Raw genomic sequence first — 26,112 nt, 5'->3', positions numbered from 1 at the left:
GGGACAATTTTAAGTGTCCTCCATATGGTGTGCAGACTGAAGGAGGGACCTTCCAAGTGCCTGAACAAAACAAAACAAAACAAGCACTCCATATGGTGGCCGAGATGTGTAAGCCAGCACAAATAGTTTGAGATATTCAGGCCTGGTTCATATTTGATGGTGGCACTGCAGGAATGCATGAGGCCATCACCAAGCTTGCAGCGAGGCTATGATCAGGCAGAGACAACTCTATTAACTGGCTCCTCTAGACAGATCATTATATATATACCATTGCTGTGATTAAGCCATCACAGAAGCTATTTTCCAAACTACAGCAATGGTGCAATGTAATCATATAAATAGTTGCTATATATTAGGGGTGGGTTCGACAGATCTCCGACAGACCTCCAAACTTGCAGTGCGATTAGTTGGGTTGCTTTAAAAACCAACGGAAACTCATGGTGTGGGTAGATCATTCAGAGCCCCGAAGAGATCCATATCCGAAGGTTTTTTAGGTGATGTGAGGGCTCATTTCATGATAATGGATGGCTAACTGAAAACTTCCATATTAGGAGATGCTGAAGGGTGACAGGAGGTAAGTTTTGAGATAGTCACAGTCTCCACCTTGTCCCCCACTCCAATCATGTTGCTTAGGGGAAGGGAATTGCAAATGGTAAATCCCATTTCCCCCCCCCCCCCCCCCATCCTGGAACTCATTCCTCATGGAGCATTGGGAAGGGAGGAGGAGAGATTTAGAGAGAAAGAGCGCGAGAGCTCTTAGTCTGCTTGTTTGCTCTGTCTGCTTCATTTCTAGCTGAGAGAGATCGTTCCCACTTCCTTTTTGTTTTGTTTTTTGCTGGGTTGCTTTTCTCTCTGTGCATCTGTCTGCTTTTATTTGCTCACCTCCACTCACCTGTTTTGAGTGTTGTGTGTGTGTTTTCTTCCTCTACCTTATTACCCCCACTGAGAAATTTAAAAATTAAGAAAAAATCATTTATCTTTCCAACTTTTCTTTAAATTCCAGTCTGCCTGTCTGTCAGTGTGTTTGAATCCAAGTTGATTCAAAGCACCCTACCTGTGTGTGCACTTAACTGTTACCCAGTCTACTCCCACCAAAACTATATAAAAATACAAAAAAATCTCTTTCCAATACTTTATCTTACATTTCATCCCCCAGTGCATGTTTAGTTATAGTGTGTGTGCGTGTGTATTCCTCCACTAAATACACGCTCAAAAATCCATTGTGAGTTTTCTACAATCTGTCTAGTTTAAGTTTGTGTTGAAGCACACTTCCCCCCTCCCAAAATTCATGCACACATTTTTTTTCTTGATTAAAAAAGGTCTATTCTTCCATCATGAGGCATGCAATGGGTGCTGCTCCTGGCTCTGGCCATGTTGGGAGCAGAAGGAGGGAAGAAAACAGCAGGGGCAGCAGCCCCTCCTCCTGAACGGTTTAAGGTAGTAATTTTGAAAAATTCCTAAAAATCAAGGGATGAAGGGATCTGCTTTAAACTTGTCATGGCTAAGCCCTACATAAGAGCTACCAGGGTGCCAAGTTTCATCTCTTTATCTTTATAACTGATGGAGATGTATGCATTTTTGTTAATTCCCATTGCAATAATAGTGCAGTTCTCTGAAAATGGAGCAGTTTTTTGACAAGTAATCTGGCAGTGCGGAGTGGCGGACCACCTCTGGAAATCAGAGTGGTGAACTCGCTCAGTGGAGCTCTTCTCTGCCCCAAGAAGAACTGTTCTGCACACCTCTACTATATGTGAATATGGCCTAGCTCTGAGCTCAACCCTAGCCCTGGATGCTCTTGGGGTGCTATCAAATATGAAGCAGCCCTACCTCTTCCAACCATTCTCCCATCTAGGTTTTGGCATCTTTTATTTTTTATGAAGACCATTCTCTTTAAGGCTTCCAGGTGGTATTAAACTGATCCCTATCTTTCTAAGCTACTTATAATGAAAATTAATTTCAGACAAACACTTCAAGTCTGTCATGAAGACTGTGACACATGTAAAGAAAGCTCTGTTTGCAATTGCTGGTATATGATTTGCCCTCACTGCGATGGTTTTGGAACATCAGAAAACAAAATCTAATTTCCTATGCTGTTGCTTCTTGTTTTCCTTATGAAGGCAGAAACCCTCAAATGTTAGGAATTATTTTTCAGCATACATTCCTTGTTTATCACTTTCCCCCCACCACATCTATTTTTTAGTAACTGATTAGTCTCCCTGGGATCTAGATACATTTCTGATATCCTTGGCTGTTTACTGTCTTGACACATGCATTCATACACATTTTACCTATGCATAAATGTAAGCAAGCTTCACATATTTTTCTTTATATATGTTCCTAATACCATACTGAAACACACATGCAAAACAGACACATCTATATATGCACTCATATATAAGGATATCCAATGGGAACCCCATAGGGAAATGTATGGGGTATTGTTACAATATCTGTCATCTATGTAAGAGAAACCGAAATGAGATGGGCATTAAATTTGCATACAGCCTGAAGCACAGAGGTTCCTGTATGTGGAGAGTTGATGGGCATATCTGGCAGGAAGATTCTGGCAGGATTAACTCAGGAAAAACACCCCAAGGAGATAATTTGAAGACACCGTGAGAATTTGCTTCAGTACATGAAAATAAACTTGAAATCCACAGCAAAGGGTAATAACCAAAAGTTAACACAAATGCTACAGCACAATCAAGGGGCTAATCTATTTTAGTTAATTAACACTGAGTTTTACATTGCTAAAAGCAGCTTCCACTTAGGTCTCCAGGCATTTACAAAGATGTGTGTGTAGGTTATGTACATTGCTCTTCTCTCTGCTTTTCTTGTTGCAAAGGCAATGCCAATTAAGAAAGGAAGCAATCAGAATGATTCAGGATTTCACCATTCAAGGAGTGGCAATCAACTACAAGAAAAATCATGATACCTGGAAAGCTAAGGGGAACATGTGTGCTATCAGAAAAGATGTGGAAACACATAGTAGTAGGTGGCAGATGGAATATTCGAAACAAAGTGGTAAAATAAGTCTACATTAGTGAGCCCTGCTTTAAAAACCAAAATTAAGTTGTTCAGTGCAAGTACAGTCCAACCCAATCCAAGTCTCCTTGGATCTTGGCACTATGGCAGGCAAAATATTCAGTTTTGGAGTTTGGAGCATGAAAATTAGTTGCCTCCATGTTATCCCATCATCATCATCATCATCATCATCATCATCATCATCATCATCATCATCATCACATTTATATACCACCCCATAGCTTAAGCTATTTGGGCGGTTTACAAAGGTTAATATGCAACAATGTTTATTATTTCCAATCAAACATTGTAGGGCAGAAAAGAAATCCAGCTAGACCAATATCAGAAAGCATGACTTGTTGGGATGTACATTGCATGGTGATGAGTTCTTCAGCTTTACTGGAGGCAGAACCCAATACATTTTCCATGTCTAGTTCTGCAATTCATCAAGTATGCTGATGAGTCATCAATGATTTATACTGGTCATTAGTTTACCTAATTCAGTAGCGTCTACTCTTCCTTAGGTACTGCAGGAACCATTTTGAAGTAATCGTCTGCCCTACTACCTGAATGCACTACAGCCTACACTATTGGAAACACAGGAATTGAATACAACTCCCAGAGAGTTAGGAATGGAATAGTATGCCAAAGTGTTCTATGGCAGACTCTCAAAATCAGAGTGTTGCTGTATTATTCATTTATCAAGGTTTGTTTGCTTCTGTTGGCCAAGGGCTTAGAGAAGGGCCTAAGAAAAGAGCTACATTATTGACATCTTGAAGCTAGAAGCAGTACTAAAGTCTCTGATCTTACAAGTATTCTGAAATACAATTGGGTTCAATAGTTACACTGTAAAGGGATGGAGTGGGGTAGGGAAGAACAGGATGGGGTGCTCACTGTACATAACTGGAAACCCTAACAAAAAAGCAATGTGTATGTGTAAACTGAAACTGAGGTCACAAATAGCTGCCTTTAGTGCCATTTTTTGCAGAAATGTGTGGTACAAATCAAATAAATAGTGATAATGTATGTGCAATAAAACCAGTTATACCAAGAACTACTACTCATTTAAAGTCCCTGATATGAGACTGTTCACCACTATATCATTAAGTGAAGAAAAATAAATATGAAGGATTCATAGACAAATAATGTACTCTGAATATCTCCCAGGTGCACTAACATATAGTCCTTTTTCATCACTTTGTACATAGTTTGGTATGCATGCATACCGTTCTTGTGCCATTAAAACATCTGTATTATGACAAGCTGAACTGTAAATGCCCATCCAAAAGTTCTTTTCTACTGAAAGGAATAGCAAGTCCCATTTTACAACTGAACACTGTCTTCCCCAAGGATATTACTTCTATACCTTCATTCGAGCATGGTAAAAACGTCCAGAGGGATAGACGTGTTATTCTATTGTAGCAAAAAGAAAGAGCCTTGAAGCATCTTCAATACTAACAAATTTATTCTGGAATAAACTTTTTAGAGTAGAATCTACTTCATCAGATGCATGAAATGTAAACACTAGGGTCAAAGTACACAGACTTTACTCTTTATATTATTTAATCGCAGAGTTTCCCCCTTTCCCGTTTTCTACACACACACACACACACACACACTTGCCAACTTAGGATATTAATTCTAGACCATAATCAATTTGTTAGTCTTTAAGATGATGCACAACCTGATTGCTTCAGCCAAAAATACCTTGTTTTACCATTGCTTAAATTAAATCAGAATCTAAGTTTTCTATAAAGCAACTTATCGCCAGGGGCTCCTGAGCCCTCTACCTTCTTAATGAACCACTCTGCACCACTTGTAATGCTGTCATGGAAGTTGGTGGATCCTTTGGAGGGCACCCAACACATAACGTAAAGTTGCACTCAGAGGAAGAAACTCTTGCTGAGCTGGTAGAAGTTCATAGGGACAATTCGGATCCTGGTCATGTTCACAATTGCCACCAGATACCCTTCTCTTCCCAGTTTCTTAGCTTTGCCACATTACTAGGCAAGGGTAATTTTTAATTTACATATTTCCAAAATTAAGATGACTCCGCATGTCACATACTCAAAAAGTTTTACAACTTTGTAGACAAAAGCAATAGCATGTATTAGGAGCTTTTTACAAGAGAAAAAGATTTAAGTATGCACAGACAAGATTCTTTTACATCAGTTTGAGTCCTTGATCATGAGTTCAATGGCACTTAATCACTTTTGCAGGATCTCTATAATGGAAAAGTTCAAACTATGAACACTTTTGTGAATACCAGTAGTTCTGACTTGGCTAGCAACAATGGGGGTGGGGGAAGGGGTGGAGAGAAAGAGAAGAGAAGACAGGACCTACCACCAAAAAAGCAAGAGAGGGTCTTGTTGTTAACCTTCCTGCATTCACTCATATAAAATTTCATCATTATGCTTTTTCTGTTTCTTTTATATTTGAATCCCCTCACTGTTTTTCCCCCCTTCAAATTGTGAGGTTCATATTTTATAAGAATTCATGCAAACAGTGGTACAGCCTACATAGGGGATCTATTTGTGCTCTTCGTCTTCAAGATAAAGATACCTTCTATTCTACTGAGACAATGAAAAGCTGAAAACTCCCATGCTGATAGCCTGAAATATTTTTGCTGCTACAGTGAGTCAAAGGTTAGCTCCCTCCCACCTGCATTTGACTTTGCATGTTCTAGTATACGCACAAATGCACAGATAATATGATTAGAAAACAGCTTGTTCATAGAAGGCTGTAGTGTTCCCTTCTCAAGTCTCCCATGGTGCAGCACACTGACAAAGGAATAATAAAGATGCACATTAATAGGCCTTTGTAAGTTTTTTTTTTGAATCCCACTTAGTGAATTTCAATGAATTTTACACTCACAGCTGCCTTACGTTAACCAAAAAAATAGTAAAAAAATAAAAAATGAATAAAAGAAACTATTGTAATCATTAAAGGCCATCTTCCTTAGAGACAAGATATAACAAATCTATGATAACTTCAAAACAGTATTTTTCTCTGCTTTGTTATTAATAAAATAGAATAAAGCTCCAAATTTTCATTCAAGCAAGCCATGATTGCTAGTTAGAATAATAACTAAATCTCCTTTGGTAGTATATACTGATTATAGGTATAATAGATCTAAAAGGAAGTCTGCATTAAGGGGCAGAACAATCACCCTGGTAAAAAGAGGTTATTATTTGGAGGATTCAAAGTGCCACTGGTAAGTCATATGAACCTGAGAGAAGGTGCACTTTATTTGCCAGTGTACAATTTACTAGCCATTCTGCAAAATCTTTTAAGGCAATGCAACACTTCTAGGACATTGAACATACTTGCGAACTTGAATTATAATGTTTTACCCTACATTGTTTATTTACTGTATTTACCAAGGAACTCTCAAACAGCAACTATTATGCACACATGTTCCTAACTTCAGAGTACTAGTTAATAAATAATGTAAAAGGACAGTACAGGAATTGCTTACTACTGTTGCATGCCATTCTCATAGGAACCAATCCAGTTCTCACACAAGTTAATGGAAATAATGTAGGTGGCCCTGTCCAAAGATGAAAAGAAAAGCAAGATTAAGAGATCGAGACTTCATTTACCTCATTAGTGAGTTGAAAATAAAGCAACTGCTGAATAGTGTTTTGTATAAAGAATGAAAATGGAATACAGAACGTTAGAACCCCACAGATGTATTTGTATCTGAAAAGCGCTGTATTAAAAGAGAATTTTCTTTTCAGATACCTTATCACTGTAACTTTCAGGATTTCAAATAATATATTGGATTTTGGTGCTGTGCGGTACCTCCATCAGATCACAGAAGGAAAGAATAGAGCACAAGAGCTTTGAAAGAGAAACCCACAAGGCCAAGACAATATTTAGGCCACTTGTTGTAAGAGCATAGATCATCATGAAAGTCTGGAAATTATGCAAATGTAGTACTAGCTAGATTTAGCCTACCAAGATTAAATAAATAAATAAAAGTAGACCATGCCTCTTGAAAGATCACTGCTTTCGTGAGGCAAGAGTGCTACCTACAGGCTCAAATGTAGAACAACATTCATCAACTATTTGTTCAACAGACAAAAACAAAAGTATTACTAAGTAGCGAACTCAAATATTGACATAGCACAGGTATCAAAGATTTGCTTTGCTTATTACCCAAATGTAAGAATTGTCCATGTTTTCTTTTTCTGTCTAGGTTAGTTCCCATCCCAACCTTTATTTTTTTATTTTTATGTTAATGCAAACACTAACCTACATTTCTTCTACTTACATTTATGTTTTTTCCCCTATTGTAAGCGTTCTACAAATAAAATCATGATTTAATGCTCTGACATGGAGGTTTTGGCAAATATCTCTTCCAGCTGATTTTGTTATTGAGGTACAGATAATGGAGGTGCCCAGAAAGAGATGTCCCTTGTATACAGAAAAAAAGCTTCGGAACAGATCCACATTCCTGAAGCTATTGAAAGTTCCCCTAGATGCTTAAACTGTTATAAATACTCTTTTCTAGAATGGATTGAGCATAAATATGGGAGCATCTCCGTTTCAGAGGGACAATGCATCAACATATTTTGCAGGATTAGTTCATTCTGTCATACAGTATATGAACAGTCTTTCATTAAAAATACTTCCAAGGAATAAAATAATAATAATAATAATGTAGCAACAGGCTTTTTATTAAATGGTGGGCAGAATCCTTGTGTGTTAAAGTCAGTCGCTTCTCTTCTTCTTCTTGCAAATGATGAAGAATTTATACACTACATAACGCTGTACAGCACCATGTACATTGATGGTGCTATATAAATAAATAAATAAATAATAATAATAATAATAATAATAATAATAATAACTTGTACAACATTATTATGACTATCAGATTGCTTTTTTCTCTCTCTGTAAAATGCTGATATAAACTTATAGACCAAGCTCAACATTTCACTTTACATCTCTTGCTCTATTGAACCTGCAGGTTAAACTGTATGTCGGCTTGTACTGTTTATGAACAAGCAAGAATTCTTTTAAAAATAATTAAAAACAAAAGAAGTATTAATAGATTACTGCATCTCGAAGTATTATCCATAGTTTCACAGCAGTAGTTCAATTACACACTTTCTTTAGGAATTTAAAAATGATAAAAGTATGCCAGTTTAATATTCTTGTTTTTAAACATTTAAACATAAATTTATTTTCTTCAACTTAAAAAAACAATTAAAATGGCAAATTTGGATATTTTCAAGTCCCCCCCCCTTTACCCAATGATAATTATAGACACCATTAAGTAAGAATAGCTTCCCTCCCCCATAAGTTTGAGGTAAATCATGCTAAACATTTTAATACTGGAAATTATTTACTATACTGAATAGATTTCAAAGCATCCTGACTCTGAAAATGTTAATCGCATTTCTTCTCAATTTTTTATCTTTAAAAAGCCTTATGCATGTATGAAGAAATTTCATATCTTGAAATTAAAAAAATAATATTTTACTGCCTTTTAAATTGTACTATAGCTACACGGAATACATTTATTTATTTATTTATTTATTACATTTTTATACCCCCCAATAGCGGAAGCTCTCTGGGTGGTTCACAATACATTTGGTGCCAGCATTTTTTTTTAAAAAAAAAATATTTCATGGATCTTAAGGAAAAGGGTTGTATTAGAAGAACTAATTCAATCATAATTCTGAAGTCATATTGCAATCTATGTGCCTGTACTATTAATGTGAAAATCACTTAGAATGATAAAAAAACAAAAATGGAAACTGGACAAAGTTTTCTTGATCAGATTCTAAGATGGACAGAGCTAGCCTTAAAATTAATTCCACCACAATTCCCTGCATTTAAATGTGCCCATACACTTAAATTCTAAAACCAGCAATATTTCAGTTAGAAACTTTTAATTAGATTTCACATGCAGACGTCTACATGATTTTCAGGAGAGATTTCTTCAGTGTACTTGTATGCTCTATTGCTATCTATGATGGAGTTCTATTATTTAAGCAGGTCCAAGCAGAAATTTCCTTTCCTCCCACAAAGTAAGTCTCTGTGTGAAGAACAAGCATCACTACCTTTAAAAATCTCTAACAGCAGTTCTTTGGAAAAGACACGAAAGATCATCATCCAAAATGTTTTGATGCACGAGTTTTCTGGAAGGTCTCTGATCTTTCACATCATTCAGTATTTAAAATCCATAAAAGAACAAATATATGACTGAAATTGTCAATTATGAGACAAACGTTGGTACAGAATGCTGTGCTAACACCAAAAGATGGATTACTTGTCATAAATCTATAAGGCTTTTGTGGATTCAGTATCTCATTTCTTTCATTTGTGCTACTATCAAGATTATTTTTAAAGTTTCTTTTAAAATGGATGTCTAGAGGTGAATACTGAATGAAAAATTCCAATATAATAAATCACTCTTGAATCAAATTCTTAGCTTGGTTATATTGCTTTAGACATTAAACTACACTAACATTTTATCTCATCTATTTTGGACATAAAATGGTTTTCAGAAGAGTTAGTTGTAATGAAAACTTACTTTCTAACTTTTACAGCACAAACATTAATAACACCATTGTGTAAAGCAGAAATTTCATTTTTAAATCTAAATATGGGTAGCTTAAAACACTGATGTAAAAAGGATCCATTCTATCAACCAGGGAGCACTCTTTGCACCTTGCTACTGAAAAGGACACAGAAGACATGACAGCAGGCATGATGCTTCCCAGGCAACAAACATTTTATACTTTACAAAATCTTACTTATATTGGCTCTGTATTGCATTTTTACAGCCTGATATTTTTCTTGTTTACTTGGAAGTCACACTTTCAAAGGGAGTTACTCCCAAGTAATTGTGCATAGTATTACAACCATATAGTTTGTCATTCTGAAGTAAATACTGCTATTCAATGGGTTCTGCTTCTAGGTCAGTGTGCATAAGATTACAGGGTGATCTAATCATGTTTACTCAGGAGTAAATTCTATTGAGTTCAGTGGGGTTACTTCCAAATACTGTTTCATGTTTAGACTCTTAAAGTGATCATAAAGCAAAGGAATAGACATGTATTAATTTTCCAACTTGAAGTGTAGAAATCTCTACCAACCCTTTTATAATCAGTAGTTTTATACATTTTTACTTACATTTATTTTGCATAATTATTGGGAGAATTGCTTTTTACCTGCTCCTTCTCCCCATTCTCAAGAGGTGATTCTTGTATTACCTTAAATATAGAATATTAGGTAGACCACAGTTCTGCAAGTTTTAATGATCCCATGATTCACAAATGTTTCTCTCAATATCAACATTCCTGCAAGTAAATTCAGTTGTTTTATCTAGCATTCATGATTTTGTTTAAAATAAGAGAATACATAACATGCTTTTATTTTTTGCTGACAAGGATATTCATAGTATTATTTGTTCTGCCCTTTTTTCCTCTAACAAACTATACTATGATGATGTCAAAATGTATTTTTTTAATGTTAGTTACTGTCTCCAATTACAAAATAAGATAAGCATTTTGAACGAAGCAAGTTAAATAATCTAGTGAAACATTATCTAGGAAAATATTTAGCTCCAAACAGTTAGTTGTGGATTACGAAAAACTCTTAGGATATAACACATTGGCAATTAAGTGGAAAGTTAGGCACCACTTAAGCATCCCCTCTACACTGGCACATCTTGAGGGAAATCTAAACCCACCAGATTTCTTATTAATCCAAATTCAAAGCTAACTTTAAAATTGTAAAGATTTGACAACACACTATACTACATCTAGAAAGTACTACCAAAATTTCAATAAAGCGTTTCAAAATCCTTGCTAATGATTCATATTCACATTAATAATATAAATAACAAGTGAAAGATTGTTTGCTTAACAAGTGAAGGGAAAATGTAATCATGAATATATGTTAACTATATGCACTTAAAGCTATATTTTAAAATAATGTAAGAAATAATGAAATCAGCAAGCTATTTACCAGATAAATAAACTACCACCATAATGAAAACCAAATCAAACCTCAGTTCTGAAAATAAGAACTTTGGTTTAGTGTTTAATGTAATCCCTGGATAACTAAAACACTAAATAAAAGACCCTCACCCTATTGACTTTCAGGAAATTTGTAATTTCACTATGTGCGCATAATAGACAAAACCCTCCTTCTTTGAGGCTACCTGTGGATAAATTACAATGCAGGTATTTAATGTTAAGGCTGCAATTAAAACATTTCCCCTATAACCCATGACTCTGATAACAGTCCCTCAGAAATATAATGGTTACAAATCCCTTTTATGGCTTTAACAAACCCTTATTTTCCTTGCTCTGCTACATACAATGTAGAGTCTATTTGCACCTATTCAGTTCTACATTACAGATAAAGTTACAGCAAATTTGTTTTCCTCAAAAATGCAGTGAAGCCTAATATCCTTTAAGTAACAACAGACTTGTCTTTCATTTAAAAGCGAACTGGCATAATTTTCTCCCAGAAACAAACTATCTCCCTGACAATGGCTCTGTTCTTAAAATTCTGAATGGGGTAGAGCTCAATTTGCAGGTGTTCAGGTAGAAAGGTGAAAGGGTATTTGACCCTGATCAGGTAATTGTTCCTGTGGTAGGTAACTCCAGCCAGTTCAGTGATATCATTCTAGTACTACTAGATAGGCTGCCAGAATTTTCAACTGTGAATTGCATAGGTACACTCCAGTGCTCAGTCACTGAAACGGATACATTTTTAAATGCTCATAGTAAGAAGATACACAGTTAACAACCCACAGAGCATTAGTACAAGGAAAGAAACATGGCATCAAAACAATTTCACTAAGGAGAAATATCACATAATAATAAAATTTACTAGTACTCGCTTCACATAGTTCTTTTTAATTATGCAAAATAAGCAGCTTATGATGTTATGCAATGTATGAACTACTAAAAGCTAAAACTATTGTATAATTTAGGTAGCCATATTTTTTTAAAACTATACTTGTTAATATGTCCATTCATGATTACAAATAAGGTAATTAAATTTCTTTGATGGCCAAGTACTAAAAGTGCTATTAAAATGGTGTTATATTGTTTTATTATCTTTGCATACCAATGCTGTGAGATTTTTTATTATTATTAATTCAGAATCCCTGCACTGATGGTGCAACATGAAGAGGACAGAAATGACTATTTCTCAAACTTAAGCCATCTTAAGTACATATACTAGATTTTGGCATTAGAGCTTCTTTCAATAAGAATATATATCTTACACTTTTGTCTCATCAAGAATCCAATCATTTACAAATTACTAAGGGGGTTTAAATAAGAATTGTGTTCCCCTATTACTCCTGTTCAGGCTTTGGTTTAAACTAAAGTCATAGTGCATTTGCTTATTGCAAGTAAGGTTAGTAGGCACGCAAGCCTCCCATCAACTCTTGTTAGAGGCAACAGTTCATGCTATCCTATCTCCGCTCAGAAAGCACTCCACTGTGCACGTTTTGCCTTGATCTTATGCACAGCGAGTGGAAGAGCACAGAGAAGGAAAGTGCTGTAAACAAAGAGGTAAGACTGAGGATGGTTGCTACACAGCTTTATGGCTGGAAAGGAGGGGGGGAGGCAAATGAAATGCTGCTAGCTAAACCACCCTGGTAGGGATGATATGGAGAGAATCACTGGGATTAAACACTACAGGGAATGAAAGAGAGGAGTCTCTTCCCCCCACCCCACCCATTATAAACAGGGAGAGAGAGAGAAGAGACATTGCCCACACACGCTGATTTCATTAAAGGAGAAAGCACTGACAAAGTGACAGTCTTATAGTAGAGTAATATACATAACATATTGACATGCCAGATATTAATTCTTATGGAACAAAATTAGAAAGATGGCCCAAAGTTGATCAAGTGTTTGTGCATTTTTTGGAAGGTGGAATGTTTAGATACTAAACACTTATTTACTTGCTGAAGCGTACATGGAAAGACACAACTGTGTTCAAAAGTAATTTATCAATTGTAGTTTTACAGGGGAAGAAGCACATTTCAAAATGGATTCTACATGTTACATCTGCATGGGAGAATATTTATGCTGTGACATCCTGGCAGTAAGTAATAAATACACAGAAATCAACCAATATTAGATTAGTCAATTTTTTAAAAAAGTTTTATCTTTTTAATGAGGCAGAGGAGAACTTGAATTGGCCCATTAATGAGTTATTTCTAGTTAAGGAAGGTAAAGGTATTCAGATTCATTATAATCTGAATATAGACATGCCTAATCATGAAGACAATATAGTTCTGGAGAGTAATAAAGGCTACTGTGCAGTACACATTAATTGCAGTTCCACTATATTCCAACTCTGTATTGCCCTTTAACAGCAAGTTCACCTTTTCTGTGTTAATGACTTTTAGTGTTTTTTTAAACTATCATGAATTTGATAAACATTTTTGCTTTGCAGAGTAGAATATGCATTCTCCTTCAGATGCACTAGTAATTATAAACGGCAGACTTGACAGAGCTTTGGTTCCTTTAAGAAAGCTAATAAAAACTAAGAATAAAAACATTCCCTACTAACAGTTTTGATTGCTCTTTGTTATAAATAAAATAATAACTTGTAAAATTGAAACATTATTTCTTCCTAATTCTATGTGAGAAAAATATTTCTGAAACAAGTATCCATTTTAGACTAAACATTTTAGATTATCCAGCTTCTTGCCCAATAAATTCAAAAGAGTTTGTTCTCTTTTGAAAGGTGATTCATTCCAGATCAGGAATATCCAGCTCCTCTAGTTTTGCAATAAAGCTGAAATTTGTCTGCCTTAAAGAACAAGATACACAGCAATACTACTTACACTCAGTCTTAACACCTGATTTTATGCTGAGAATCGTACACATTTCATTCTCATGAGCAAGAAAACATTGTGCATCCTGGAGTTTTCCTCCATAACACTGCTAGACTATTTCCACTTATTTAAGGAATTTAAGAGCACATTATGTCTAAATGGAACTCTGCTTTAATGAATAATTCTTAACACTTGAAATTGCAGCTTCTGTCTGGTGGTGGTTGGTCAACACAAAAGTACTCCTTAAATCTGAAAACAAATGGGGAAGTTGGCACTGAAGATTAGTTGGATACATAAAAAGATGACATGGCAAACAAATTAGGATTTGCCTAGAGCAACAGGTAGCTGAGCCTGAAAAGGAACAGAGAAAGATGTAATAACAGAGGGGGTCTTCAACATTCTTTTTACCTGTATCGTGAAGATGCCCTGAGCTGTTCCAATCATCAAGATAATGTTTCAATTCATATATAAGGGAATTGATTTGTCACACTAGATGGTAGGGGAGCATTTTTTAAAAAAATATATATATCAAAGCATCCAGCCCCTTTTTTGGCTAAGCACTTGATATTTCTCAAAAGAAAATACAGGTACCTGTATTCTCTCCTGCCCCAAGAATAACAGCAACTTCTGAGAATGGGGAATAGTTGGATCAGGAAAACATGCTTTATAATACAACAGCAAATCTATGTTGCAGAACAAAGAAGCAACTTTAAATGTTTATTTCAACAATGAAATAATAGTATAGAATCCCTTCCCATTCTCACCACACTTAAGAAGCAGTTTGTGATACAACATGGGATTCTATTGTTCAAAGTCAAAAATCCCACTGGACATTCCCAAGCTGTTGGGAGTGCTAAAGTAGCTCTTCAAATCCCGCCATTAAATATTGCTTTATTTGTCCATCAATCTGATCATTTACCATCCATGCTAGGTCACAAGCATACCATCTGCTGAAGAAAAAAGAAAAGCACTTGGACTTCTTTGCAGTGCACCTGCAACATCCAGCTACAAGGGAAATTGCAGGACTCTTACACTTTTTTATACATTATTCTAAAGGATAATCCTAATGGAATCTGGGGACAATTGGATATGTAAATATAGATAAAAAAATAAAACAGTATGGCAAGCCATATTTTTGAACATAAAAGCAGGGGGGGAAAGGGTCTTGTGTGTGAGTGGAATGCACTTGTGCATGGGTGTATATCCAACACCAATTCACCCCTTTCCTGCATTGCATGCAGCCCTCACGAGCAGCTTTTCTGGTTGTACAAGGGGCTAGAGTGGGGACAGGAGGCATGGAAAGCCTGTGGTAAAACTGTTAAACACTACATGCAGCCCTTTATAGCAAACAATAGAGTTTTTTTCATCAGATTATGCAGCCCAGGGTTACAAGTGCGATTTCAATGCATTCATATGGTACAGCACCATGAACATGTTCCATAAATTAAGAAAGTTTTACTACATTTTTACAGCTTTAACAGCTACATGTCATTTGCACATGGTCTCTTCTTTCAGGGACAGTCTCTCTTGCATGTCCCCAAAAGCACAGAATTCTAAAGAGAAAATTAACGATATGGCATAGAAAAGTAGTATTTTAGTGACATATGAAAAGACAAAACAAGGAAACGTATGTATGCATGTTACCTCCTCACAATGGCTTCTCATAATTTCATTCTTTGCTAGCTATGTGCTACTGAAATAAAACTGCACACTTGAATGAAGTAATGATTTTTATTGACTAGCCACCATGCCACTGAACTTTTAACATAGTGTACAATTGTTTAACTCTAAAGTCTTTCTACAATGTGAAACATTATTTTAATTTTTACTTAAGTTAGTTGGCCTCATTCAGATGAATCAGAATGAGGTGAGACACATCTATAAGAAAAGGACCTACAAAGAATTTTCATGATTCTGCATTATGTTGATGTGTCAAGAGTTTCTCATTAATAATCAACATGTAATGCAATTCTAAAACCTTTAACATTTCAAGATGCAGCTTCCATTTTTCAACTAAGATGGCTAATATAAAGATCAAATATAAATATTTTATTTATTTTTATCTATTGAAATATTTGTACCCCACCCTATATCACTGGGATTTCAGAGTGGTGTACAGATAAAATCAGAATGATGTAAAACAATAAATAATATACACAGCTAAAAATGTATTAAATTGTTAATGAATTAAAATGAGGAGAAAATTTTAAAAGCAATAAAAACAATTAAAAACAATTTAAACTATGTGCAACCATGGAGAATTTAACCCTCAAAGGGATAAATAAATAAGAGAACAAATACAGGAAAAAGTGGTGTAGTAAAAAAGAGAATTGCACAAGATTATTTTTTTAAACCTTCCAAATTAGTTTTAAGAACAATATTAGCTAAAATAAAAAAGAGAAGCATGCATAATCTTCTCAACTGAAGTTGAAAGTGTGCAATGTTAGCATCATTTTCCCATTTGAAAGGATTATTGTTATTTAGAACAAAGTTTGAATGTTCAAACTGGCAATTCAAGTGCTTTATTGAAGTCATTTGGGAACATCACCTACCATTAGGATTGGCTATATCCTTCGAAGTTCACGTTTAATGTTCCTCCAAGTAAAATGCATGTTTCCCTTTAATTACTAAGTTATGAATTGTACACTGTAGGCTAAAGGGAAATGTGATAACGTACATCTTAAACTTTCCATTAGACTACCAAAATTCAAACCCTACCTTTTTGTGCACTCTGACATTTTTGTCTGGCATTTTCATTAATTTTGCGACATACATAAATGTAGCCGAAATGTTAGCTGATCAATACTTTGTCTCTTTCTTGTAGCACTAGAGTGTATTTCCCTGAAGACCACACAGCACTACAGGAATTAAATGTGTAAAATATCAAATGTTAATGTTAACACAGCACCACTTACTGTATAACAACTGAAAAGGCTAAAACAATTCAAAATAGACAAATGACACCACAAATTATCCACAATCATATTTAAATATTAAATTTTGTCCCGCAAAATAATTCATTGACTCATGTTGAAGTATGTCCTTTTACTGGTGGTTTAGTTGTCCAATTATTTTTCTGTTCATTATAGTAAGTTGACAGTACATGAGAGGTTGCATAGATTCCCTCTTCTCCTGCCCTATATCCTCTCACACTCTCCAACATCCACAAGCGCATGGTCAAGAGCATGAAGAAAATTAAACCCAATTTAGAAGACATTTCCGTATCTGCATTAGGTTATTCCAAAAACAATCCTCACCATTTCTGCATAAGAGATTACTTTCATACATTTCTTTTGAGTAAAAGTATTCCGGAATAATCACTTAAAATTACACAGAAGTAATATAAACTGTTTGATTTAAACATGAACAAGGACATTGTAGCTCATTTGTGTTCTATGGAACTACTTTATAAAATGAAATACTCAAGTTGCACATGGAAAAGACAAATATAACCAATAATATTGCAGTATTAAAATACTAAATCTACTGTTTTTTAGCCCCTCAGAAAGATAATAGCTAAATCCATGTATGTACTGTACATCCTAAGGTACTATTTAAATCCTATAGCCGGGATCCAGAGTTGTCTGTTTTTGACTAGAAGGGCTCTTTCTATTGGGGAAGAGAACTGGGATAAAAGCAGAGGCTCCCTATTGGAGGAAGAGATGGGATGGCAATTTTTGCCAATTTCTCCTTCCTCTTGCAATCCTCAGCAGCACCTCACACAGCTCTACGGGGTCTCCCAACCCTCCAGAGCAGGTTTTCAGAGGCACAAGTAGCTGTGCAGGGTGTCGTTAAGCATCACATGGGGGATCATCCAGTTCACAGAGTTCCACTCCAAACAATTCTGAATCCAACCCTATGTCTCCTTCTGTGGTCATTTCGTCTGTAATCCCTCCAGTCTCTTAGGCCTTTCAACAGGCTTTATGAAAAGCCTTTGAAACAAATCAGTAATCAGCACCAACATGTTGTCAATGTAAAGATCATGGTTTTACAAAGATGAAGGTGTTTTAAATTTTGAAAAAACCCTGTAGACTTTGATTCTTTCATGAGACCCCTTAAGTGCTTGGCTGGTTGGAGCAATGCTGTTCACTCCATGTATGACATTGGAGTCAATGGAAGGCAGACGGGCTGCATCACCTATCTGTAATGCCATAGCGTGACATCACAATAAATTACTTAATAGCTCCAAAAAAGCTCCAAAAGAGGGCAGGGCAGGCACAGAGATCAGAGAAGAGAAACAAGATTTTATGAAAGAACAAAAATATTGCTCATTGCACAAAGGGCTCTTAGCTTGTCAGTTTTGAAGCATCAGTGTCTCTTAAACGACAGACAGTATCTGAAGAAGGACAGCCTATTGCTCATCTGTTCATTACAGCTGAGGCCCAAACAATGATTCTTCAAGCAATAAGCTTCCAGATCTTGGATAACCTTCAAAATGCTATTGAGTTAACCATTAAGGTATTTGGCTTAAAAACAAGAAAGAAAAATATGTGTGTGTGTGGGGGGGGAAATATACATTTTTCTTTTCTTGCAGAGCAACATTGCATTCTACTGTGGCTCTGTTCAGAACACACCTTAAACCATGGCTTTAACCATGGTGGTTAAGCCAGAAAGCCAGGATGTGTTCAGAAGACACCTTAAGCCATGGCTTTAACCATGGTGAATAAAGCAAAAAGCCTTATTCGCTGTGGTTAAAGCAAACACCTTAAACACCATGGTTTAAGGTGTTTGCTGAACACGGTCTGGCTTTCTGGCTTAACCACCATGGTTAAAGCCATGGTTTAAGGTGTCTTCTGAACAGGCCCAGTGTGGACAGCAACTCAGTTCTAGCAGTTGAGAAAAATCAGACAGACTGAGGACAAATCTACACTTTGTGCCAAATCATTACAAATGTGGAATAACAAGCAGGATATAACACCATGAGAGAGGAATATGGATTGTGCCCTAACAGTTATCAGTGCACTTCAATACCACTATAAAGTAGTAGAGTAGGGGCTCCATCAAACCTACTTTATTTTTCCTGGTATGCAGCCGCAGTTTTGACCTCCATTTCATTAGCACGGCAAGCTCTGTTCCCTTACACGATTCCCACTGTTGTTTACTCTCCTATTGTGCCTGCCCCTTCTCTTTTCCCTTCCAGTTCATTGATTCTTGTCAGGTGATGGACATGGTTGCCTTCCCCCTCCCCCACGCACTGGTTTTGTTGTCTAGGGGTTTACCAATTCAGTATTTAATTGGCTGGCACTGTTCAGCAAGCTGGAGAATTGCCCTGCCCTCCTCTTTCGTCAGCAGGACCACCCCCAATGAAAGCAACATAGTGGGACAACAGCAATACACAGGATGGAAGGGTAGTTTTATTTCGCATGGAGAAAATAACGGACTTTCTGGGTGGTTTTTTGTGGCGCAAGGAAGGCCAGAAAGGGTGGGAGGTGTGTGGGAGGCAGACAGCTTTGTGAGAAGGACCCGCAGAAATCCATGAGTGACCAGCAATGATAATGCAATAAAACGCTCATCTGATGGAGCTCGAAATCTAGCCTGGGAATGCGTTTGAATTGGTGGGAATGAGTTTATAACTGTAATGAAAACAACTGACCTTAATGTGTATAAAACCCCATAAAGACGTAAGAGCAATCTTGCTGGAACAGACAAAAGACCTGCCTAGTCCAGTATCCTGTTTTCAAACAGATGCTTACGAGAAGCACAAAAGTTGAACATGAGCACAATAGCATCCTCCTGCTGATATTCCCTAGGAACCAGAATTAAGGAGGTAGCATATAACCATCATGTATGTCTCACAGAATAAAGTTTGCTACGATACCAGCATGCTAGTTTCCATTATCAAGTTATAACTCATCTCTTCAAAGGGAACAGTATCATAGAAGCAGTATGGTTGCTTCTTCTATATGGCCATTCCCTATGTTACCCAGCAGCATTTGAACCCAGGAATCCACAGGAGAGAGGATGTTTGACACCAGTGTTGCCCTTGCCTGGACAAAACCAATATAGTAAATCAGTGTCATAGTTCCCTCCTACATGATTTCCCAGGCTCAACAGTTATCAGAACAGCATGGGAAGTAGCAACCACACAAAAGCAACAATGCCAAGTTTTAATAAAGTTAATACCTCAGTTTCTGAAACTTGCATTTGCTGACATAGCAACTTTTTAACAAAGATTGTAGAATATCACTACCATATAACCCAGGTATTGAAATCTTTCATTGCCAGTTTAAACAAGCTGCTAGCCCTTGGCTGCTTTCACTTCTTAGAATGCTTCTAATTGGAGCCATAATTGGAGCCATGACAATTGTCAACAGCGGCAAGAAAGTTAATTAGATGCAAGCTAAAAGAGAGACACTAGATTAAACAGCCATAATTCATAGGAAATTTTTTTTTAAAATGGGAAGCAGTTTAAGAGGAAAGAACACCTCATCAGGGGTTGATTTGGAGAATAATATAAACATTAAAATAAATAACTGAGAATGCATTTGTCTCAGAGGCTGGAGTAGTTTAGGAGAGGAGAACGCTCATATCCGAAGAGTGTCATATTAAACAGTCCCACTGGCCAGCGGTGCTGAGAGGAAAAAAATACTGCATCAAACTTCCTGGGTCTTGATGCTCTCATCTTGGAGGTCATTGACTGAGGATGTGCAACAATTCAGGGAAGTGCTGGCAGTGCCAATATTACCCTTAAACTACAGATTGCTTATTGATTACTAATTTTGGCCTGCAGGTAAAGTTGTGCGCCATTGCTGAGGTCATTGTATATTGTTTTTGCTTAAACATATCACTTACATTAAGGTTAATATTCTGTTTAAGGCATAAAATATCATACCAAAAAAGCAGCAAGACTCCTTGGTGGTGAATCCCAATCAAAGCAACTGTTTATATAGTAGGCAGCATTTATGAGTACCATGATACAACGCTTTGTACGCATGAAGTTCCTCAGAAGAAGCTGAAGAAAGAAACACACACATTGATTTGTGCAGTTTAGGTATGAAGGCTCCTGAGAACACATTTCAGCTTAAAATGTACTATATGCAGTTAGATTCATATAAGACAAAAATCAGAAAAAGCCATCTAGATAGTTATCAACATGATGTAAGTAGTTGCATCAAATGCAGTCTTGCAATGTTCTATTATACTACTGTGCAAAAATAATTACAGTTACAATGCAGTGGTACCCTTATTATTTAGGCATGCCTTAGGTACTGAGATTCAGAGATCTAATATATCAACCTAGATTTCTGGAGCTAAAGTTATGAAATTGATCTTATCCATTTTTGTTATACTAATGGGATGACTGGTTTTGAGAAATCATGTATTCAGCTCTGAGTAATTCTCTCTCAGGCAATTTTAGTCACAGTTTTTACATTTAAACTGTGACAATACAATGAGTCTAACGATTTCTAAGAAGAAACTAGAGAGAACTATACATACTTTTTGTGATATTAAAAAAGTGCTTCCTTAATTTCTGATAGCAGAAACATTATCATGTTCCTTATTAAAGCACTGAAAAGAGATCTACATTTTATGTAAGAATTATACAAATATTGATCAGTATATGAATACAACCCTGCAAAGCAGAGTGATTTAGAGTTTGACTGTATAGCAACCAAAATTCTAAGCCTGAAAAATAAACATGATCCACATGGTCATGGGATTTCTTTAAAATAACTTCAGATGAAAGCATTTAGTAGAACTGCACTTATGAAAATTTACTACTGGTAAATTTTAAGTATTAAAACATATGTGAAAAGGAGATTGACGCACATCCTTGAAGAGCCAAATGACTTATTTTTTGTTGCCTTGATTAAGATTCTAATAAGCACCACAGAATTAGAGCTAAGAGAACAAAAGGTCGATACATTCCCTAATCCACAACAATATGGGAGTTCCTCCAGGTCAAAGTTAGCCACAAAAATTTATGCTAGACTAATTTTACAGCCACCTGCATTATAACCTGATACACGGGGGCAGAATGACTTTACTCTAGGTTCTCATGCACACATTTCACAAAGATCAAACTCTGGCAAGTGGGGATGGGTATATTAAAATTTATATTCTTGCTTCATTGAAATCTCCTAATAAGTTTTACCATTAGTGAGATGCATTGCTCTCCTTGCTTTCAGTGATCGACAAAAAGTGCTTGCAATATTACATTTGATATCAGATCTTTTGGAAATAAATTAGTCTTTTCTAACTCTTTACCTGTTTAGAAATTCTGTTCTCTTCTTCAATATACTTTTGTTCTTTGGGCATTAGTGTTCTCAAGCTGGCTTTCACCTATATACGTCAAAACATCATGTTTAGGGGACTGATAAATACTTAATTTAGAATTATCATTATAATATTTCAAAGTCATGAGGCCAAGACTATAAGCTAGTAATGCGAAGCACAGAAGCTCATGCTTGTGTATACATTATCAGCAGTTGAGCAAAGTGAAAATGTGTGGGTGTCTCAGCCAGTGGCAGAAGAGCATTCTGCAGCATACATCAAGGTTTAGAGAAAATGAGGAATGACAGAAATTCTCTACAAATCAGGAACAAAAGCTTTCATGAAACTGAACTCTTTAGCAGTACAAAAAAGCCAAAGTTAAGACTTACAGCATTAAAAATCACATCTATTTCAAGATAGATGACCCCCTTTGTTGGCCCTGTCAGCTGCTTGTTTTTCAAGACGTAGGCTTTCTGTTCACCATTTTGAATCTGCAGGAAAAGGACATGACAGCCGTCTGTCTCGCAGTCTCCACTGAATACACTCCCTCAGTGACCTTTGACCCCCAGCTGCTGAAACTGACAGAGAACCCAAAACAACTGTGGCAATTCTGACAAGTACCTGTTCATTACCAGGACCAAGTCTGTCAGGAAAAATTAACTATCATGGGATTCAACATGGCCGTGAATTGAGTATGTTAAATTTTTTTATTGTTTTTATTACAGACCTTGGTTGAGAAATGACAGACAGCACTGATTTTTTCCATGAGCATAAAACACACGGAGTAACATGTTAACTAAATAATATAATAATAATAATAATAATAATAATAATAATAATAATAATAATAATAATAAATAAATAACTTACAGACAACAATGGTATAGCCACTTTGCCCAGGAAGTCAGCACTCCGATCTCGATCTTCATCATAAACTGTAACTTCAAGAACTGAGTGGATATCCTTAATATTGCTAAGAAAGGGGCAGAAAGAAATAGATGTAGAAAGTCACATAATTGAATGCTTACAACACAAATGCATCAACAAGTTACAAAAAAATCAACTGCTACATGTATTTTTAAAAGCCTAAATCAGAATAAGGGGGCTAAAAAGAGATTAAATGAAAGAGATCAACTGCATACCCAGGAATGCAGCTAAGGCAACCTTCCCCAACCTGGGGCTTTCCAGATATATTGGATTACAATTTCCATCAATCCCTGGAGAGGATGGGATTTGTAGTCCAACACAACTGGAAGGCACTAGGTTGGGGAATGCTGAACTAATGCTTGATATTTGTCATCACCATCCTCAGCATTACACATCCCACAGGTAGAATAACAAAAACTTTTGTTAATACTTCTCCCAATTTAGTATATGAGTGTTTGAAGAGTAAGAAAATAAGATTTTAATTGTTCAAAAATCCCACTACATTGTAGGACTTTATATGAAAAACCAACATGACTAGATCCTTACTGAGTACAGGACAGGCTCTGAAAAATCACAACCTGTAAGCACCAAATTTGGAAGTGGTTAAGAGGTTTGCAGAGTTCTCTCACTCACTCATTCCTTAAACTGCTACAGAAGATCAACATTGCATCATGAGGACAAGCCTAGCTTCCCCTGGGCAATTAGGCTTCCTCCTCCAGTGCGGCCACTATGATGAGATTGGAAGTTTTCTGCCTCTAGTTTAGATTAACTACAAACTACCCTAAATTGTGGTTAATTTTAACCATGGCTAGATTCAACTAGCTAGCTTGATAAATTACTCGGCTAACCCACTAAACTGTTGTTGATCTAAAATGGAAGTAAAAGCTTCTGAACTTCACTTTATGGCTGTGTCAGAAGAGGAAGGGAGAAAGAGGAGCACGAACCTGCAGCTTGCAAATTAGCCCACTTGTCTCAATTAGCCCATGTGTATCAAGCAATAACATGTTTGTAAGCATTTAGGAAGTACTAATATTTAGTTCTGAACAATAATTCAAACTCCAAGTAATTGAAATTGCTCCAAGTAATTACACTCTTGTACGAAGTCTTATCCAGAAAATATGTACATGAATGAGGCATAGTATAATCAACTAACTATAAACAAAGAAATTATGAAAAGCACATTGAAGGGTGTGGTTTGGTTGTTTGTTTTTTGCTAAGGCAAAGATTAAAAATAAGAATTGGAGCAATCAATACATCTGTATATACTTCAAGATACATTACTTTTAAGATGATTTTCAAAATTTACGGAGATAATATATAGTGAAATACTGGACATTGGTTGATGGCTCTCAGGCCAGCAATTACGAATACATTAGCAATAAACAAGAATTTAACAAAGAATGTAATATACCTTGTAGACACACAGAACAACATTAGGATGGATCTAAATATCCTATTTATTTATTTGAAACATTTGTATCTCACCCTACATCATTAAGATAGGGCGGCATACAGATAAAAGCATACAGTATAAAGCAATAAATATACACAGTTAAAAAGAAATTAAACCATGAACCAAGTTAAAACAATATATAATTTAAAAGCAGTAAAAGCTTTTAAATTCCACTGAGCCCTGTAAAAATGCACCCTTGAGTGCTTGGGGACACTCTACCCTACTGACAGGAAGTGTCGCCATCCAATTCCCCATGCTTTCCCCCTCTGTCCCTGTGCTACAGCCCACTCCACCCAGCAGACCCCAGGTCCTCGAGGGGCTCTGTCAGTTGATGGGGAGAGAAGACTCCCCCCTTTCAACAGCTGACCCCTTTCAACAGGCCAATATCTGAAAACCATTAAGCAGATGCAAATAAGGAGCATAATTGCTAGCCAAAGACCAAGGAATTTGGCTTTTTATAGGCTTTATAGCTTAGATATGTACTAACTTGGTGTTTGTTGCTGCATTCACCCTCTATGTTATTAACTTTACAAAACAAAGCTACTAGAAACATCTCTTATTCTGGCAGGCCTTCCCTTTTTAGAATCATATTGCTGACCATTATATATTATTTTTATGCTGTTTTATCAATTGTTTTACCTTTTTTTAATTGTTGTTTTAAAAAATTATGCTGTCTAGGATATTGTTTGATTGTTTGATTGTGCTTACATCGTTTTTAACTTAGTATGCCGCTTAGGGTATTTTGTATATAGGCAGGATAAATTGAATATATAACAACAACAACAACTTAATGGATAGTGAAGTAGCAAAGAAACCTGAAGCACCTTTGGCTTCTTTGGTATTACAATTAGGGGCAGCCATAGAAAACTACAACAAATGAAGCCTAGTTCTTTATTTCTTAGAAAAGATTAAATCTGTCAAAATATCATTGGCACTGAGAATGTAGCAATTTATTGACCAGTATAGTCATCCCAAAACAGTGTGTCCCAGCAGAGCTTTTAATCTAGTAAATCATCTTCAATCCAAGTTCTGACTTCTAAGATCAGAACATTACAAAGCCAAGGAAAGAACATAATAAATAAGAAAAAAAAATCTTCTAGAAATATATGTCTGTTTTACATTCTTTCTTATACTTGACATGCAATCATTATCAGGAATCCCCAAATGTTTTGGATCACTGGCCACATTTTGAAAGAGTGCTGCCATGGGAGTGGCTTGCCCATTCATAAAATGGCTGCCATGGTGGGCATAATTGGTCACGAAAACTAATTTCCCTGAAGGAAAACTGGTGAGATTAAAAGAAAAGTAAATTGCCCCAAGAATCTAAGTACAAGGAAGAGGTGGGTCTGAGCTACAAAACACAAACCCACCCTTTAGAATTCAAATAAACCTGGACCTCAAAAGTTTTTAAAAAATACATATCTGTAATTTAAAACATCTTACGAATTAAAAGTCAGGAAGTACAGGGAACCATGTAGGTGCAAAAGGAAGTGTCTATGGTTGCATTAGAGCCCATGGGCACCATGTTGGAAACGCCAGGAATAAATGAATAATCATAGTAACAGAACTTAAAGAATTGGATGCCAACAGTCTCCTGTGCAATGGACCATGGAGCCCAACTCTATCACCAGACCGGAATTCATTTGTACTAGTACTGAGCTTCAGC

The 26,112-nt window shown here is 36.2% G+C and overlaps 1 protein-coding gene across 5 annotated transcripts in view; it reads right to left on the bottom strand.

The window, feature by feature from the left end:
• MCTP1 (multiple C2 and transmembrane domain containing 1) overlaps positions 1–26,112 on the bottom strand; it is a 230,857-nt gene that overhangs the window by 70,901 nt on the left and 133,844 nt on the right. For all 5 annotated transcript variants that reach the window (XM_063129601.1, XM_063129602.1, XM_063129603.1 and 2 more), the window contains 4 exons: positions 22,937–23,039; positions 22,456–22,557; positions 22,061–22,135; positions 20,685–20,804 (listed from right to left, as the gene is read on the bottom strand). In XM_063129601.1, coding sequence (XP_062985671.1) covers positions 20,685–20,804; positions 22,061–22,135; positions 22,456–22,557; positions 22,937–23,039 — 400 coding nt within the window. The remainder of the gene's footprint in view (positions 1–20,684; positions 20,805–22,060; positions 22,136–22,455; positions 22,558–22,936; positions 23,040–26,112) is intronic.

Source organism: Elgaria multicarinata, chromosome 6 (genome assembly GCF_023053635.1).
Source record: "Elgaria multicarinata webbii isolate HBS135686 ecotype San Diego chromosome 6, rElgMul1.1.pri, whole genome shotgun sequence".
NCBI lineage: Eukaryota > Metazoa > Chordata > Lepidosauria > Squamata > Anguidae > Elgaria > Elgaria multicarinata.
Note: the sequence above shows the minus strand (reverse complement) of the source record. Positions and strands in the feature narration are given on the sequence as shown.